Source organism: Artibeus jamaicensis, unplaced genomic scaffold (genome assembly GCF_021234435.1).
Source record: "Artibeus jamaicensis isolate MK-2021 breed Jamaican fruit bat unplaced genomic scaffold, CSHL_Jam_final contig_1016, whole genome shotgun sequence".
NCBI classification, from domain to species: Eukaryota; Metazoa; Chordata; class Mammalia; order Chiroptera; family Phyllostomidae; genus Artibeus; species Artibeus jamaicensis.
The window spans coordinates 7,378,898-7,396,902 of NW_026521195.1; the positions used below are offsets into that span (position 1 = coordinate 7,378,898).

General features: G+C 44.1%; 1 protein-coding gene across 3 annotated transcripts in view; it reads right to left on the reverse strand.

Annotated features, from left to right (window-relative positions):
- Positions 1 to 18,005, reverse strand: part of BMPER (BMP binding endothelial regulator) — a 232,772-nt gene that overhangs the window by 172,740 nt on the left and 42,027 nt on the right. For all 3 annotated transcript variants that reach the window (XR_008390935.1, XM_053661716.1, XM_053661710.1), the window contains exons 4-5: positions 6,092 to 6,174; positions 2,574 to 2,664 (exon numbers count right to left, since the gene is read on the reverse strand). Coding sequence is in view for 2 of the 3 variants with exons in the window: in XM_053661716.1 (XP_053517691.1) it covers positions 2,574 to 2,664; positions 6,092 to 6,174 (174 nt within the window). In the remaining variant the exon portion in view is untranslated. The remainder of the gene's footprint in view (positions 1 to 2,573; positions 2,665 to 6,091; positions 6,175 to 18,005) is intronic.

The following is an 18,005-nucleotide window of genomic DNA, read 5'->3' on the forward strand; positions in this document are numbered from 1 at the left end:
GCAGACCTGACAAACCTGCATCCCTGCCAGTGGCTCTAGCTCAGCATTGTGCACAGTGGCAGGTACCCATCTAGTCACCTCTTTTCAAAGGACACTGCCAACAAAGGGTCTTCAATTCTTTCATTCACATATGTTCGCACCACTGGTTCTGTCATCCAGGTGGCCAGATGATGAACCACAACAATCTATGTTTGGCAACTTAAACAGGGAATTTTACATGAACATGCCATGCAAACTGTGGACTCTTCCCCTCTGGACCCACCATACTTGAGCCAAGAGTCCAAAGAAAAGGAAGGAGAGACAACCAAGCATGACCTCACATCTGTCTCAGGAAGAATCTGACCACAGACGGTACTTATTGGCCATTATGTGGAATACCATTCCACAATCAATGACTGAGGCCAGTCCTTCTGAATACCAAGGGCAATATCCCAAGACTTCCCCTGACTGTCCCTATCTGGACATGGCTGTGTTCAGCCTCCCAAGACAAAAGATAAAGCATTCTAGATGTGGCCTCTTCTGAGTCTGCTGATTTGCATCCCCAAGGCTGGCCTTTGAAATTAAGGAGAAGGAGCAAAGTTGATTCTTGACTCCATAACCAAGGGCAGAGAGCCTGCCCGGGTGTCAGGGCCTAGTGTGTGTCCCTGCATGCTAATTGTAAACATCTGCCTCTCGAGGCTCCTGGAACCAAGAAGAACAATCATCATGGCGTGCGGGTGGTGAGAGGCAGTACAACATGGTAGCTATGTCTAGCCCCACCCCACCCTTGGCCTTTACCCACTAATGGGCCCCTCACTCATGGGTCCAATTCCTTCCTCTGTTAAGTACAGACAGCGCCCCCTCCCTCCCTATAAGGTCATGAGCACCCAAAAGCGCAGGACGCACAGTCATGGCGCTCAGCCTTTCATTCTTGGGAGCTCAACCAAAAACAGAATGGAGGAGTCAGTTGCTCAAATATGATGACTTCATCAGCTGCAATAAATTCACTCTCATGTCTGTAGACCCACACTTCCAAAGGCAGCCAAAAAATACGACTATCTCCCGCCTGAGGAGAGATGTTACATATGCTGAGTTGAGTCTGTATCAATAAAGCAATGGTCTACTCAACGCAACTGAATTCATACGTAAGATCTATGATAATTTTTAAATCTGCATGGCATAAAACATTTGCTCTGTTATCAATCTCAGGCCTGGACCTATCTGGGAGGCCTGGGTCCATGAAAGTCAGAGAATTTGTTGGAACTGGTCTGCAATGCAGCCAGAGGCAGCCATGTTTATTGTTTTAAAGCTTCCCAGGTGATGTTACCAGGCAGCCTAGAAAACTAGTGATCAAACTTCATAAAGATCTTTCAGACACTGAAGAGTGTGATTACGTGATACAAAGCTATTTAGTGCATTCAGAAGAAAAAGGTACTCAGGCAAACTCTGTTTGGTAGATACAAAATAACTGAATTACGGAAAAAATTATCAACCCATTTTTGGTCTTCATGTGAGATCATCCAATAATACTTCTCAGAAATCCCACTGTGAAAGAGAAGTTTGGCTCAATAAAGACCGTGCAGGGAACTTAGGAAGGTCAGAGCTAGTGGAGAGGGAGTTTCCCTCCTGTCACTCAAAGATGAGAAAAGACTAGACCCCAGAAGGGACTCAGGTGTACATGCATTTCAGGCGGCATGGAGGAGAATGGCAGAGCCTCCCCACCACCCCCACCAGTGCCTTAGCGCTGTCCCACCCGAGGAGGTCTGCAGAGCAGGAGGCTCTGGGCAGATTAACCTCAAAAGCAAGGAGGAGTTGTAAGGATGGCCTCCTATCAGGAAAAATGCTCAGCAGAAAGCCCAAAATGCAGAACATCTGTCTATGAGTATGGGCCAGGGGCTTAAGGGATCACAAAAAAATCTCTCACCTCAGAATCCCCCCGGCTTGTACCTAAGGGCAAAAAAAGATGCAGGAGACCTTTGGAATCCTGTTCGGGGAAGCAGAAGGAAACCCTCCAGCCCCTGGAAGGGGAAGACCCTCCACTGTCCGCCGGGCAGCAGGGCCCTCAGAAAGACAGTGGTCCAATTTGCTGCACCGCAGTGAAAACTGAGACCAGCAAAAAAACCCTCAGCTGACTTCACGGAGGGCCCCGGCTCTCAGTGTTCAGAAAACATCTGGTTACCTCATCACCAAGGCCAGCTCTGGCCAGCGAATTGCAAACTGAAGCATTGAAAAGCCATTTCTGGTAGCAAGGAAAAGCCACAGGCTTTCCTTCCAAAATAAGCGTTTGCTGTGGCCCCCGGGGTGGAAAGCGGGCCTCCCAAGCCCCAAGCAGCCACATGCCAAGACCTACAGCATGGCGCACTCATCCCGGGCTCACCAGAGAGTCCAAGAAATGGACACTCACCAGAAATGTCCAAGCGGACGTTTCTCTGCAAAGAAGTTTGCTCTCTGAACCTACCAGGTACTCAGACATAAAGTGAGAAAAATCCCAGGCAGGAAGAGGGAAAAGCAGGCGTTCTTGGAAAACTCAGAGGTTTCAACAGCATGGCGCTGTTCCGGGGAGTGCTGCAACCTCCCCCTCCCGAGTGGTTTACCTGGACACGTGGGACAGCAGGCTCCCAGGTGCTCAGAAGGGTTTTTGCAGTGGACGACACATCGCACCTCAGACTCGGTGACAACACCTTCCTGGAAAACAGGACATCACAGGCGATCAGCCCAGAACTCCCCCTGAGGAGTGATGTACTTTTGGAAAGTAACCAAGGAAACTGGAGAAGAGTCCCAACACAAAACATGCCAGGAGAGGGTTTGTGTCAGGTTCAGAGGTTCAGTTTGATTCCCACCCCAGTGAGATCAGGTGTCCCTGGCTCAGCCCTCTGATGCTTTTGAACTCGGAGGGCTGAATCTGTTGCTGCTCATCACCCTGTCCTGGGTCTTTCTCTTTGGTCCCAATTTCTTTCTTTCTGTTTAATCTAGTGTTTGAGACCTTGCTGTGAGTCAGTAGCTGAGAGAGCCTCACTGCCCATTCACAATGGTTTGAAGTGTTCAACCCTTACTGTATTTTCTATAATTGTTATTATATTTAACTATGAGGCAAAGAGTATAAGCCTCATATCCCAGACTGGCATCTGGAGGCCTAAACCCTCACCAACCTTCTGGAAATAATGGGACCAGCTCCACAATCTTGGAATTTGGACTCTGCCTCCCATGGAGCCTGGCTCTCCAGCATCGACTGAAGACATTGACTGGAACTATTTTAAAGTTATAATATTTGCATCAAAATAGAGACTGCAGGTCTTCATAATGAAATCAAATGACTCCTTTGCAAACTGATCTTGGAACTCTAATAATTTAATTTAATGTCAGTCAAAACATTTTTTAGATTAATTTTCAGAGTTGGTTTTTGAAGAATTTCTACTGTTTTCTCCATCTGTTTTATAGATGAATTTGTGTGTTTGTGCGGTCAGTCTGTTTTGAGGAGAGGTGTAGCACAGGCTAAAAATCATGTAACGACTGGATGACTACATAATCTTCTTCATTGTGTCTGCTCCTACATCATCTCAGTCCAACAGAGAAGGTTATATCCTGAATGTCTTCATGTCTGTGAGGCCCGAGGTTTCTACTTCCAGTGGAGCATACTATGGTCTACGTCACACTGGGGGAGAAAAAAGGACCGCAGGACACCATGACATGCAGCATCAAAAAAGGATAGGTGCTTTAGTGGAATGGTCAAGACAATGCAAAATGTTACAGCTCCAGATCAATTTCGCTTTATCTGCCATCCACATGGAGGATTCAGGGTAGATCCCAGCATGAACTGCCTTTCTTTTATCTTCAGAGTCTTTTCAGAGGTGAGAGGATATAAGAAATTCAACTCAAGTGGAAATAGGCCAGGTCATTAAGCCACCTGTTACCTGCCTGGCACCCAGTTGGACCCAGGACACACAGGGGCTACCAGAAGTGTCTTCCATATCAGCCTCCTCGTTGCTCACAAGCACCCTGTGATGCACTCCTGTCCTCATTAGGTCCACAGAGGCTCAGTCACAAGTTCCAGGAGTAGCAGAGCCCATATTTTCCTTAACACGCTGCACCCTCTCCTCTGTTACCGAATCTGTGCCCTGTGAAGACAAGAGCTGGGAGAGGCTGCAACTGGGTGGTTCTGCATAGGAGCATCATCAATGAGGCCATCCCTGACAGGTGCCAGTAAACTGTCACGGACCAGGTCTCCCCTGGAAGAAGGAAGAAGGCGCAGTAGTGGGAAGGCACCAGCTGAGCCGAGCAGCAGATTTTGGTACCTACCTTAATGTAGGTTTTGCTTTTGAGCAGGGCTTAGGCCAAATTTTTTTAAAGGAAGAACATTAAAAGGCCAAGTTCATCCCAGGAAGGTAGTGTTTCCTGTCTGTGCTGCATTTTGCAGGTCAGCATTTCCTGACTCCCAGGGCTGATGGTCTTTAGGATCTCTTCTGATAATGATTTGATGTTTCCACATCATTTTCTCTGGGCCCTGCTGAGTGGCCAGTGACTCATATGACTGGCAACAGGAGTTTTGGTGCTAGTGGATGGTTTAATATGTTTTTCAGTCCACAAAATGTTCTCCCCCAGATAATAGTTTTCATGTAATTGAAACAAAGGCTTCATCCAAGTTCACCACTGGTCAGTGCAACCTAAGGATCTTCAAGACCTCCGACTGCTATGTAAATATGTCACACTATACTCCAAAAGGCATGCACTGGTCTTGTTTAAAAGGTGTGTAATGGGGGCTTTCTGAATGCCCCTATCAAAGAGTGGACATTTCATAGGTCAAAAAGCAGGGTGGGAATGCGGTGGTACAATTTTAGAACAAATGGGGGCTTTTTATGCTTTAAAACTCATTGTGCTGCCCTGGCTGGTATGGTTCAGTGGATTCAGTGCCAGCCTGTGAACCAAAAGGTCACTAGTTCGATTCCTGGTCAGGGCACATGCCTGGATTGCAGGCCAGGTCTCCAGCTGGGGGCAAGAGGCAACCAATTAATGTTTCTCCTGAACGTGGATGTTTTTCTCCCTCTCTCTCACCCTCCCTTCATCTTGCTCTCTCTCTAAATAAATAAAGTCTTCAAAAAATGTTAGCTTAAAAATAACTTACTGTGCTTGTCTCTTATTTTCATAAAGCTGATTGAACCTATAATCCAAAGTAAAAATTCAACAAATATTGGTTTATTCCATTAATCTTTCATTTACAAATACTGGTTTATTCCATTAATCTTTCATTTACATTTACAGATGTAGATGAAAGCCTACATATTTTCACAAACAACTTAGATTTCCTACCTATATAAGCCAAATATTTAACTATGTGAGTCGCTGAAGATCTGACAAGGGAACCTGACCACTGTGGGCATATCATAAGGACGTGAACAGATACAATTCAGATTTAAAAAAACTTAATGTAAGTATACTTGAGATAAGCTCAGAGAGAAACACACATTATTATATTAATCTTTCTTTCTCTTTTACATGCAAAAGCATATCCTTGGACAGTAAAATGGGGCTAGGAATAAAATGATTTCACAGCATCTTCCCTTCAGAGAAGAATTTTTAAATTTTGTCAAAATTCAACATGCACTTCTTAAAGAGCTCTTCTTAAGCAACAAAAATGGAGCTTGAAAATCCTGCTGTGCTTCAGAACCCATAACGTCAGAGCCACATGGAGTCCCCTCTTTTCTGAGCTCAGTGAGCACCAGCCACAGCGGGCTCCTTAGGAGCGGACCCGGTGGTCCTTACATTTGTTGGGTGCGATCATTGGGTTGCTTTGATTTAATATGATGCACACATTGGCTCCAATTCAAAAGTTTTTCAGTCAAAGAAGGAAAACATATATCTGCTCACAATACCTCTTTCTGCTAACAGGAAGGAATTTGTGTTTTGCTCACAGCTGATTCAGAGGAAGATGCTGAGTTCTCCCCAAGGACATACACATCTTCTCGAAGCTTTTTCAGGCACAATTGAACAATAGCGAAATATTCTGTGTGTTTCTGAAAGCAAGTTGTATACAGTCTCTCTCCTGTGCTTATTCTGCTTCAGTGGATGTCACAATAAACATGTACAAGAATACAGTTGGGTTTCGGTGTTTTCTTACCCGGCACTGGCGCAGGACACAGGGTTCTGCAGGACTCTGCCACTTGAAGGAGCTGTTATAAGTATTTCCTTCATAGGTGCAACCTAGACGGGAAACACAGAAGCAGAAAGACGGGCCAATGATGAGTGTGGGTTTGTTTCCTTTCTCTTTGGAGCAAAAGGAGTTACGTCATCTAAACCAGGACCAGTGATCATGGGGACCATCCTACTCCTTGGCTGTTTTCCCCAAAACATAACTAAGCTTTTTAAATACCCACTTGACTTTCACTTACATTAATTCTTTGACTACTGAGAAGGTTAACCACACAGACCATATTTTCAAAAGAAAAACCATGGGTTGATAAGCTCTCTTGGCCAAAACCCATAACCTCATGCGCGACTTTACTTCTGCCTAGTGAAACAGGAGGGCGAGGGCGCTAAAACACCATGGGGAAACGGGATCTTCCATAAGACTCAATGGACTCATAATTGCTAGAGGTCAGGAGGAAAGTTTAGAACATGGTAGGAAATAAAAGCAGAACATTAAAATATAGGAAATGATTGTAAAATCCTACACCTATCTAAGACTCTTGACAAGCTACGATCTTCGCCAGATGAAAGAGCTGCCTCCCAGCTCTAAGAGCTATGATTTCATGTTTGACTAGCATTTTACCTTCAGACTATGAACTAGATTAAGGAAATCTGAAACTATCAATGTACAGATTATCACGTGTTAATTCCAAAACAGAAGTCATGCTCAATCATTAGAAACAATAGAAGTCAAAGGCCAGAGATCCTTAAAAAGGCAACAAGCCAGTTCACTTAAGTCCCTGTAGAAAGAGCCAAAGAAATAAAGGTGCAGACCTGGACAGATGGCTCATCTGGTTAGAGCATCAGCCCTGTACACCAAAAGGTCATGAGTTTGATGCCCAGTGGGGACACATGCAAGAGGCAACCCATCGATGTTTCTCTCTCTCTCTCCCCTCCCCTCCACTCTCATTCCTCCCTCTCTAAAAATCAATAAACATATCCTCAGGTGAGGATTTTTTTAAATTTTAATAAATAAGTGAAAAGAAATAATGGTGCAAAGATCACAGCCTAGATCCTGATTCAGTTTATCCAAATAACAGCCCCCACCCCATACAATCCCCTTCTGGGGATGGTGCGCCTGGCTGTGCCTCTTGGCGCTGCATATCAGATCATCGGGAGTCGCCAGGCAAAGGGATTCACGAGTTAACGTCTGACCAATCAGCCCAAAGAGTGCAGAAGCAGGAGCACACACAGGGGATAATGCAGAGACAAAAGGACCTGCCGCTCCGACCAACAGCTGATGTCTGGCAAGTTGATCAATCCCAGCACAGGTTGCTTTTGCTTGTCCAAGATACAGAGGAGACTTACCTCCTCCCTGAATCCTTTTAAATACTGCTGTGGTAACAGCAGCAGCAAACTCTCTTAGTATATACAATACAAACAGAATAACAAAGGACATCAGAAAATTTCAACAGACATTTTCATGGGCTTGGAATCTCAGTCCAAATTCCCAGGGCATTCTGAATGATTAGCAGAGAGCTCTTCTCTCTAGTTCCTACAAATCAAACCACTCAAGTGCACAGCAGATTGGAAACAGATTAGGGAAATGCTTTCACTATATATTTTTTAATTTCCTTTGTGTGAAGTGTTACAGTGATAAAATGTTCAACCACAGGAACCCCTGTACACTACAAATGCTTACGCCAAACCGAGAAAGCACACAGTGAATTTTCAACAATGAAAACCAATAGAAAACAGTTTGGGCCGGCATAAATCTTCCTGAACAAATGCACTTATAGCAGATGTGCCGCGTACATGTCTGATCCACTCGCACAGACGCACTTGGATAACAAATAGCTTGTCCTGGAGGGTGGGGGAGGGGTGGGGAAATCAGAGGGCCAAATCCAATGTATGTTAAGTCCAAGTAAATATGAAACACCTGCCAAGTCCACCAGTGGAGTTTCCAAATATGTTATATATTTTCATCCTCTGGATTAAAAAAAATGAAAGAAAGGGTGATGCTATGTTGCTAATAGGGCAGGCAAAGCTCTTGCCTTTGTACTGTGGAGGAGGGAGGGCTCTACAAAACCCATACGGACAGAGAAGGGGCTGCAGGCCAAGAGACTTTTCCCACCCGTGCCAGGTCTTGTGCACAGGGCTCCCTGGGGAGGGAAAGGCCTCTCTGACTCCACTCCAGGTAGGGTAACAGGCCCCGGGGCAACCGGTCCTCAGTGCAGGGAGCCCAGCAGTGTTTTCTGCTTCCAGTAAATGTCAGTGGGAAGTCTAGCTCCTCTACATGTAAAGATCAAGGTCAAGTTGTAAAGTGCTTTATTGCTTAACTACCTCTGTTCACATGTCAGCCTGCCACACCTGACTCCCTGTCATAGATTTTCCCGAATGTTGGATGAGTCCAAATGACGGGACAGACTCAAAAACACTTGTCGTTATTTCTCCAGTGAGTCTAACCCACCCATTTTCCTCCTGTGCGTACCCACACTCCCAGCCTCAGCTAGAGATGGAGACTCTGGTATGCCGAGCCTTCTGGCAGATATCATATCTAAAGGGATTCTAGGGAATAAAATAATTTTTAAAAGGATTTGTTCACTGCTCTTCGGTTCACATCCTAAGAAAAACATGTTCTTCAGGCCAGTCACTCAGATGAGCCAGGTGAAGACACATACACATGCAATCAAACTCCAGAAGCACTTCTTGTTTTCCACAAGGCAGATTTCTTTCTAATAAATTCTACTGGCCACCACCTTTATGCTACTAACACTGCAGACCAGCAACATCTTGTCTTTGTTTTTATTTAAACCCCACAGGAGTAATATACTAAATAACTTGTACAGGCCAGGGTAGAAAGGGAGGCAAGGAAAAATTTTCCATTATACATTGAGCCAGTGCTTCTCAAACTGCCTCTGGTGAAAGACCAATTTGTTTCCTTTTTGTTCTTCCAATCCAATGTGAACTAGTACTTCCACAAAATATAATAAGAATGAATTACTAGAAAAATTAAATGTAAAAGACTAGCACAAAATATAAGCCTAATGTTTTATTATTCTATGTAACAGACATAGAACTGCTCTGTTGAATTGTAAAAAGCATTTCTAATGGTTTACTCTCCATTTCCTCATTTCTCTCATGGGAGACCAGCATCGTGGTCTGCAGGTCATCGGGGACACGCAAAGCACATTTTGGTTTGCACTGCATTGGGGGTGGATCATGGGGTCAATCTTAGATATTTAGAACAGCAAACTTATTGATAATATAAACTATCTCCTTCAGTTTGTAGGGGAGAAAATTTGCACAGAAAGATTAAAGTAGCTTGCTCCAAGTAAGAAGGCATTAGGTATAAAACTAACACTAGAATCTAGGTTCTGCATGAAAGCCACATTTTCACACCCAGGTCTAAACTGGCAGTATTATTTGGACACTTCCAAATTTATAGTACCCTTTCCATTGAGGACTTAAAGGTCCAGGAGGAAAGCCAGTACTACCCTTATAAAATTAAATGTGAGCAAATCCAGGAGCTAAACGAAAGAGTTGGTAAGTAGGGTTAGCAAATGAATGGTTAGGCAACCAATAAAGTAGCTTTTCCTTTGTCTTTGAATATTTTAACACAAACTCTCAATAAGGGAATTTATAAATGTTCGTTGGTTTTCTTCTGGCAGTAAAAAGCTTTGCAGGTTCCACAAGCTTCAATAAAACCATCCACAATGCAGCAGGAGGAAGTGGCTAGTCTCTGATGAAATGATTACACTCTATGTAAGCCAACGATTCTCAATCTAGGGCAATTTTGCCTCCCTCACCCCCATTTCCTACCAGGGACTTTGAGAAATGTTAGGAAATATTTTCAGCTGTCACAACTAGAGGATAAAGGTGCTACAAACATCCAGTGGGTAGAGGCCAGGGATGCTGCTAAACATTCTACATTGCACAATAAGAACCAACCAGTTCAAAATGTCAGTCATGCCAAGGTTGAGAAACTCTGACCTAAGCCATCACATAGCCCTGGCCTGGTAGCTCAGATGGCTAGAGCATCACCCTGATATGCCAAGGTTATGGGTTTGACCCCTGGTCAGGGCACATACAAGATTTAGCCAACGAAGGCATAAATAAGTGGAACGACAAATCAATCTCTTTCTCTCTCTCTCTCTCTCTCTCTCTCTCTCTCTCCCTTTTTCTCATCACTAAAATCAATCAACGAAAAAATTTAATCATTGCATACAGCCCAAAGTAGTTCTTAACAAAACTAAAATAATACAAAAACAAGTCTAAACTAGGTATACTTTTCTTTTGGATGTATTTTGCCTTTTTGTTGTTGTTATTAAATATTTTCAGAGTGGAGAAGAATTGAAGAGCATTTTTTTTTTGTAAACATCTGTACTCTGAATAGAAAAACCTGGCCTGGTCAACAAGTCAACTCAAAAATGAAGCAGAAAGAACACAAACAAACCGAATCCACAATTAAGCAATAAAATTCGCTTTTTCTATTACTTGTGACCTTTTCAGTGGCCGCATTATCCCAAGGGAAAGAGAATACCACACATTGTCATCATTCTGTTGTTAAAATAGCTGTTAAATATTATCAGGACTATAAGAAAACAGCACCAGCGTTCTAACAGCCCTTTTGCTCCACCTACTCTCATCATTCTAACCTCAATACGTTCATTTCTCAAGTTAACCTCAGCCTAAGAGCAGAGAACTACCAATAATTCACTACCATTACCAATAATTCAACCGTTGGTATCCAAGGGCCCCAGGACATGGCCCTCACTTACTTTCCAGCCCTTTCCCTTTATTCCTAGACTTCCATCTAGGTCCCTGGGATTGTATACCTTTCCTTGACCATCATGAACTTGAATCGTTCTTAAAAAAAGTTCAGGACTTCCGCCAAGATGGAGGCATAGGTGGATAGGCCATGCCTTCTCACACAACCAAGTTTAGAGACAACTAAATATTAGCAACAGAAAACACAGCCAGAACACAGAAAATTGAACTTTTAGGAAGTCTGTTAACAACAAATTCTTCAGCCTGACCGGCAAGGGGCGAAACCAGCAGCTGGTGGAGCAGGGTTGCACAGGAAAACTCGGTCAGATGGACTCAGGCGTGCGGAATCCATGTGCAGGGTTGGACCCAGTGAGCGACTGAGCGAGCGACCAAGCAAGCGACCACGGGAAACAGCAAGGGAGCAGAGCTGCGGGTTGACTGTGGTCGTGCATTTTTGCGCAGATACACAAGCGAGGGAGTGGGCGATTGGACCTGGACCCAGCGGGTCCCCGCAGCAAGCAGTAGGGAGGGCGCCGCCATTTCCCCGCTCTGACCCCACCTCCATATACAGCGTCATAACCTGGGGAACCACTTAAGGCTCTGCTCCTACCCAGCGGCCCAAAACAGCAGAGGGTGCTGCCATTTCCCCGCTCTGACCACACCCCCACATACAGCGTCACAACCCAGCGACCTGGGTGTCCAAGGTTTCGCTCCTCACACTTAAAGGGCCAGAACAGACCAAAAATGGCTCAAGAAGATCTCAAAGCCCCAGAGCCTGTAAATCTTAGTAATGAAGAAATAGCAAAACTCTCAGACGCACAGTTTAAAACACTGGTGATTAGGATCCTCAAAGAACTGGTTGATTATAGCCACAAATTAGACAAATATATGAAGGCGAAACTAATTGAAATGAATGGAATTGCACAGGAAACCAATAGCAATGAAAAGGAAACTGGGACTCAAATCAAGGGAGTGGACCAGAAGAAAGAAAATAATGGCCACACAGAAAAGAGTCAAGAAGCAAGAATTCAAAGAAATGAGGAGAGTCTTAGGAACCTCCAGAACTTCTTTAAACGCTCCAGCATCCGAATTATAGGGGTACCAGAAGGGGGAAAGGCACAGCCACCAGTGGAAAACTTATTTGAACAAATAATAAAGGAGAATTTCCCCAATCTGGCAAAGGAAATAGACTTCCAGGAAATCCAGGAAGCTCAGAGAGTACCAAAGAAGTTGGACCCAAGAAGGAACACACCAAGGCACATCATCATTATATTAGCCAAAATTAAAATGAAGGAGAGAATCCTAGAAGCAGCAAGAGTTAAGGGGACAGTCACCTACAAAGGAGTCCCCATCAGACTGTCAGTGGATTTCTCAAAAGAGACCTTACAGGCAAGAAGGGGCTGGAAAGAAGTATTCCAAGTCATGAAATCCAAAGACCTACAACCAAGATTGATCTATCCAGCAAAACTTTCATTTAGAATGGAAGGACAGATAAAGTGCTTCCCAGATAAGATCAAATTCAAGGAGTTCATCATCACCAAGCCCTTATTATATGAAATGTTAAAGGGACTTATCTAAGAAAAAGAAGTTAAAGAAACATGAACAGTGAAAGGACAACAAACTCGCAGTTATTAACAACCACACCTAAACCAAAAGCAAACTAAAAGGACAGCTAGATCAGGAGTGGAAACATAGAAATGAAGATCTCAAGGAGGGTTAGCAACAGGGGAGTGGGAGGAGGAGAAGGGGGGAGAAGGTACAGAAAATAAGTAGCATAGACAGCAGATAGAAAATAGATGGTGGGGCAAGAATAGCATGGGAAATATAGAATCTAAAGAACCTGAGACACATGGTCATAAACTAAAGGGGGGGTAATGGTGGGGACGGGGGGTAGGGTGGAGGGGAATGAAGGGGGGGAATAGAACAACTGTAACAGCATAATCAATAAAAAAATTTTAAAAAAAGTTCAAGTTCTTTAACCAACGCTATAGGGCTTCCACCTCCACTATCTCAGGCTGCAGCTGCCTAAGTGCCCAATCCAAGGACACTCAGTCTTTACCTTTTAGATCTTCTCTGGTCACAGTGTGTACACGCTTCTATTCTGATATGTCCCCACATGTCTTCTAGAAGCTCTTTACCACTTGCCTTTTCACTGCCTCCCTAAGCCGCTGATTATTTCTCACCTGGACCGTCACACAGGCTCACTGACTGTTTCTCCTGGGAAGAACGGGAGCCTTTTTCAAGCACCCTCCTGCACAGCTACAAGTGTGGGCTCTTTTCAATTCCTGTCTTATTATCTCATTCACACCCTTGAACTCCAGCAGTGACTCTAGCAGTGACTCCAGTCCTCAGCCTGACTGAGGTGTAGACTGATACCTACCCCCAACCTTTCACCTCTAGACCAACTGGATCAGAGTCTCTGGGAGAAGAAAGTGGAAGATAAATCCAGGGTACAACCAGGATTCAAAACCACAAGTCAAACTTCTTGCCATATACAGCTCTCAGGCCTGGCCAGGACTCACTTCATTCTCTTACCTGCTGCTCGCACACTCGCCACACGGCAGGCATGCCCCACTGAGAATTCCCCCAAGCAGGGCCAGGAGATTGCATCCTGTGGTTTTGCAAATGCCAGCCCCTTTTTGACAAATATAGATCTCAATCATTCCCTCCATCTGCATCAGTCCCATAATGACGCATGTGTCACCCAGGTTCTCCTTCTTTATTTAACTAACCCCTCCTTCAAGATCCAAGCCAAGGTCACAGGCTCTGAGAAGCCTTCTGCACACAGGGTCTGCTCCTATGCTCTTCTTCTGTGCACACCCGACCTCTGAAATGTCCAGATCCAGGTCCCTCAGAGCACTTTGGGTATAGCTGGTACTTAGTCATGTTTAATTTCACTGGTAGTAAATAGTAAGTCTCAGCACTTAGCGAGTCCTGGAAACCACAGAGAACACACGTGGGACAACATTCACTGGACCTACTATCTTCTCCTCTCTTCAGGTGCACCATTTCAGCTCACTATTCCTCCTCCAGAAACAGCAAGCTTTCCTGGATCAAGTCAGAGAGCAAATCTTTGGTCTTCTCCCACCAACCCTCTTCCTCTTCCATGGGCCAGGTGGGCTGGGATTGAGCACAACTAGGACAACACTGAAGAATCCCAGTACCTACCAAACCTTAGAAATGAGGAATGTATCAACACTTCCTTGTCCCTTCTTCCCATGCTGTTCAAGACTCAAATTCAGATAAGTTAAGAAGGTATCTTTTCTTTCTAAAATTCACTTTTGCCCCCCAGTTTACTAGTTCCTTCTTGTCTTTTGAGGGCAAAGCTGGCAGGCGAACTGTCAAAGTTACTTCAATTAAACCAAACTTGGGGTCTTTGAAATCAGTTCATGCCACGTGGAGTTGAGCAGGCAGCCCTGCCGGTCTCTGCTGCTCCCAGGCTACCTGACAGCTGCCCCAGCCCCTGGACTTGGCTGATAAGCCCCAAATCACCCCAGCCCCACACAATTTGTGTAATGAACCACTTTTCAGATTCTGTTGTCCAGAAACATGTGGAAGTATAATCAAAAGGGATAAACATAAAATCTGACTAGGCATTCTAGGGCTTAAATTGTGCATTAGAAGTTCATTTAAAACAGGCTTTTATTACTCTTCAAGACTGTACCTACCATGAATCCTGCAGGCAATTTTACTTAGTTGGGGCTAATGGGAATTTTACAGTCAAACCATTTCCTCAATCCTAAAAGAATGAATCAGACCCATGAACTGAGCCCTTAAAGAGGGTGTGTGTGTGCCCTTCTTGCCACAACATCCTTTTTCATAGCTGCTATGCTCTGTTTTCCAATTAGGAATTAAATACATGATTGAAATAAAATAACCAATAATAGAAAAGCAACTTATAGAAAGCTATTGTACTTAATTTTGATGGCTTTATGAATAAAACCCCAAATACACAGAAATGTCAGATGAGAACGCATGACTTGCCAATTCAGCTCACTTCACCAATAAAAAGCAGCCCAAAGCCCCCCATGTAACTTCTTGGGATTTCTAATCCATGTGTTTATTGAAGACTGTAAAATGATGGAGTTGGGGTTTACAGAACCAGCCTTATAACTTCCTAGGATTATGATATATACAATATCTGGCATTGATACTGAAGTAATAAAACAGATTCTATTAGCCATAACTAATTCAGGACTCTATTTGGTAAAACATGCTTTCAAACTTTTTAATTAATACAAGAAAGGAAACACACAGTGCATTAAGGGAAAAACATTCTTGCAACAACTGTTTTCCATCAGCCACACTGCCCAGCGCGCCTGCGTTTGATGGATGGCAATCATTGCCATTCCTCAGTGTGGGAGCACTCCTACCCCAGGCAGACGATGCTGCCCTTTCATGGCCGCTGCCCTTTCACCCTCAGCACCCCGTTGTCAAACAGCCGACACCCACTGCTTCTATGGGCAAAGAGGAAAGAATGAAGCAAAAACAGGAAAGGAAAAGAAAATGGGAGAGACTGATCCACACAGTCACAAGGCTGGTTTTCTGATGGGGGCAGAACCATGTTGGTGGCTATGGTGCTTTCCAAAGAAGCATCCCAGAAAACACGATCATAAACACGACGTAAGTGACCCTCCGACGGGAGACAAGGAAAGGAGGAAACTAAAATCATCAAATAATCATTTCTAGGGGAGGCATTGCACTTGAAGATGTCACATGTGATTTACAATGTTATTCTCATCAAGTGTTCCCCTCAGACAGAAAACAGTTTACCCCTAGTTTTTAAAGTGAGGAAACCAAGAGTCACAAAAGCTAAATTCCTTTGTCCAGGTCCCCCAGACACTCTTCATTTTACTCCGAAGTCCATGTTCCTCTCATTGTTTGAGTCTGGCCAGGTACCTGTAAGAAGCTGGGAAAGTGGTGAATTCGAGTGAAAATTATATCCCCAGGGAAGATGACATGGTGCCTTTCAGGAATACTTATCATGCCTCAGCAATGTCTGAAAAACCATAGGATAAATTAAAATGCAGGTTTTGTGGCCAACGAGGCAGAACCTGGTTTTGTGCATGTACGATTAAACTGTTCTAAATGCCTGTACCTTTGGCCACCAATCATGGTAGGCCTGAGGCCTTCTGACATTATGAAGCAACAAATAATATGATCAATAGATTAAAGTCAGGTCTCTAATGTTGGATTCAGGAGTTCTTCAAACCAGGCACATGTTTCATAGCTTGCGGTGCATGGCAGCGGCCAGAGAAAATAGAGTTTATTTGAAGACAACAGAGCCAGCCACCAGCAACCTCATAGAATAAATGACGGTGGCTAGTAACAAAAAGCCGTGAATGGAACTGTGAGCTTCCCCAGAGTAATTTCAAAGACACCAGTGCAAATCTCTTTGACAAGCATAAAGAAGGAATGAGTTATATAGGACACACATAGAAAATGCCGTCTGTGTGATGAATGCAATGTCTGGCACAACTTTTGGCCTTTGAGAAGCATATTACACAGAGGCAACCTTTATGCCTTTGCAGTTGGTTAAATAAGATGTTTAAGGCTCACTGCAAAAAGAAAAAAAAGGAAAAATATCTTATACCTCTCTTTTTCTTTTTTCTTTTGAAATAATCACAGACTCACAAGAAGGTCCAAAGCTGTACAGAGAGGTTCCACACTCTGTTCACCCAGCCTCTGCCACTGTTAACATCTTGCATTACTCTACTGCAATGTCAAAATCAGGATGTTGACATCGATGAGGTGTGCATCGGTGTCTTTGTTACACTGGAAACACGGGCAGACAAGGGCATAAAGAGAAAAACTCACCCTCTCTGAAAACAGGACAGAACTGAAAGAGACCTTAACCTTGGGGCAGAAGCTGTAGAGGAGACAGCCAAACACCTGGCAGGAAAAGCAGTTGCTAATCAGCATGGTCATACTTGAAGATGAATGAGGAGAAATCGCCAGAAACAAAGAAGCCCCCACCTCATCCGACATGGAGTGGAGGGTGGGGGACCTAACGGAAGCTCTGTACCATCAACCTCCTGAACTTCCGGAATCAGGGAACTGTGGATTTCTGGGTGTCACCTTGTTAACAAAGGCTTATCTTTGAAAATTGTATGGCTTTGGTTAGTGATAGTTGTTAAAAAGATGAAAAGTGCCGAACACCTGGCATATACCCGGTGGCATGCTGCTGATGGTTGGTAGCCAGGTCCACGAGAGAGAAAAGGCCTGGTGTTCTCCCAGCACAGTCGTTTTGAGTCCTGACACATCACTGAACAGGGAGTTGGGAAGACAGGACTGCAATGCAACACTCCCAGAGGAATTATTTACTTTAATAATAGAGGCTACAGGGCCCATGAAAGCTTTTCCCTTCCTAACAGCAGGCCAAGAACATTTCGTTGGCATTTAGGGTGTTTTATGGGCATGAGAGATCATGCTGTTCATTCTACATACCTAGATAACGTACGTAAGAATGCCAGTACTCACACCTTTTCAGTTTTGACGTTATGTGTGGCCCTCCTCCTCCTAAACCTCATGTATATAAACTCATAATTCAACCAGGAGAACATCCATTCCAGTGGCTCCCAAGCTCCCCACCCTAGGGGCTAATTAAGAATGCAGACATTTAGTGAAAACAATTCAAATAACCACAGATAGATAAATGGGTGAACAAAATATGGTATATGCATATAATGGAATATTATTCAGCCTTAAAAAGGAATGAAATAATGATATATTCTACAACAAGATGAACCTTGAAGGCACTATGTGAAGTGAAATAAGCAAGACACAAAAGAAGAAACACACTGGCGAAGGTCAAATCCCTGTGAGTGGCAGAGCAGGAAATTGATTCCATGTTCCATTCCAAGTCCTGTCCCCTTTCATTTCATCCTTCACTGACTGAGGCTTGCTATGACTACCCTCCAATGCACAGGTCCCAAGACACAGAAGTTACCTATCTCTTTCATTTGTGGCGTTGCTTCTAGAGGTCTAAAGCTGTTTCCCATGCATCCACAGCCTCATCATGGTGGCCATACCACAGTCTCCAGAACTCAAAATATCAGAACCTCAAAGTGCATTTTCAAATCCAAAGCCTCTGCCTGTCTCAGGCATGGCTCGGAGAAGGCCCAGACATTCTCAAG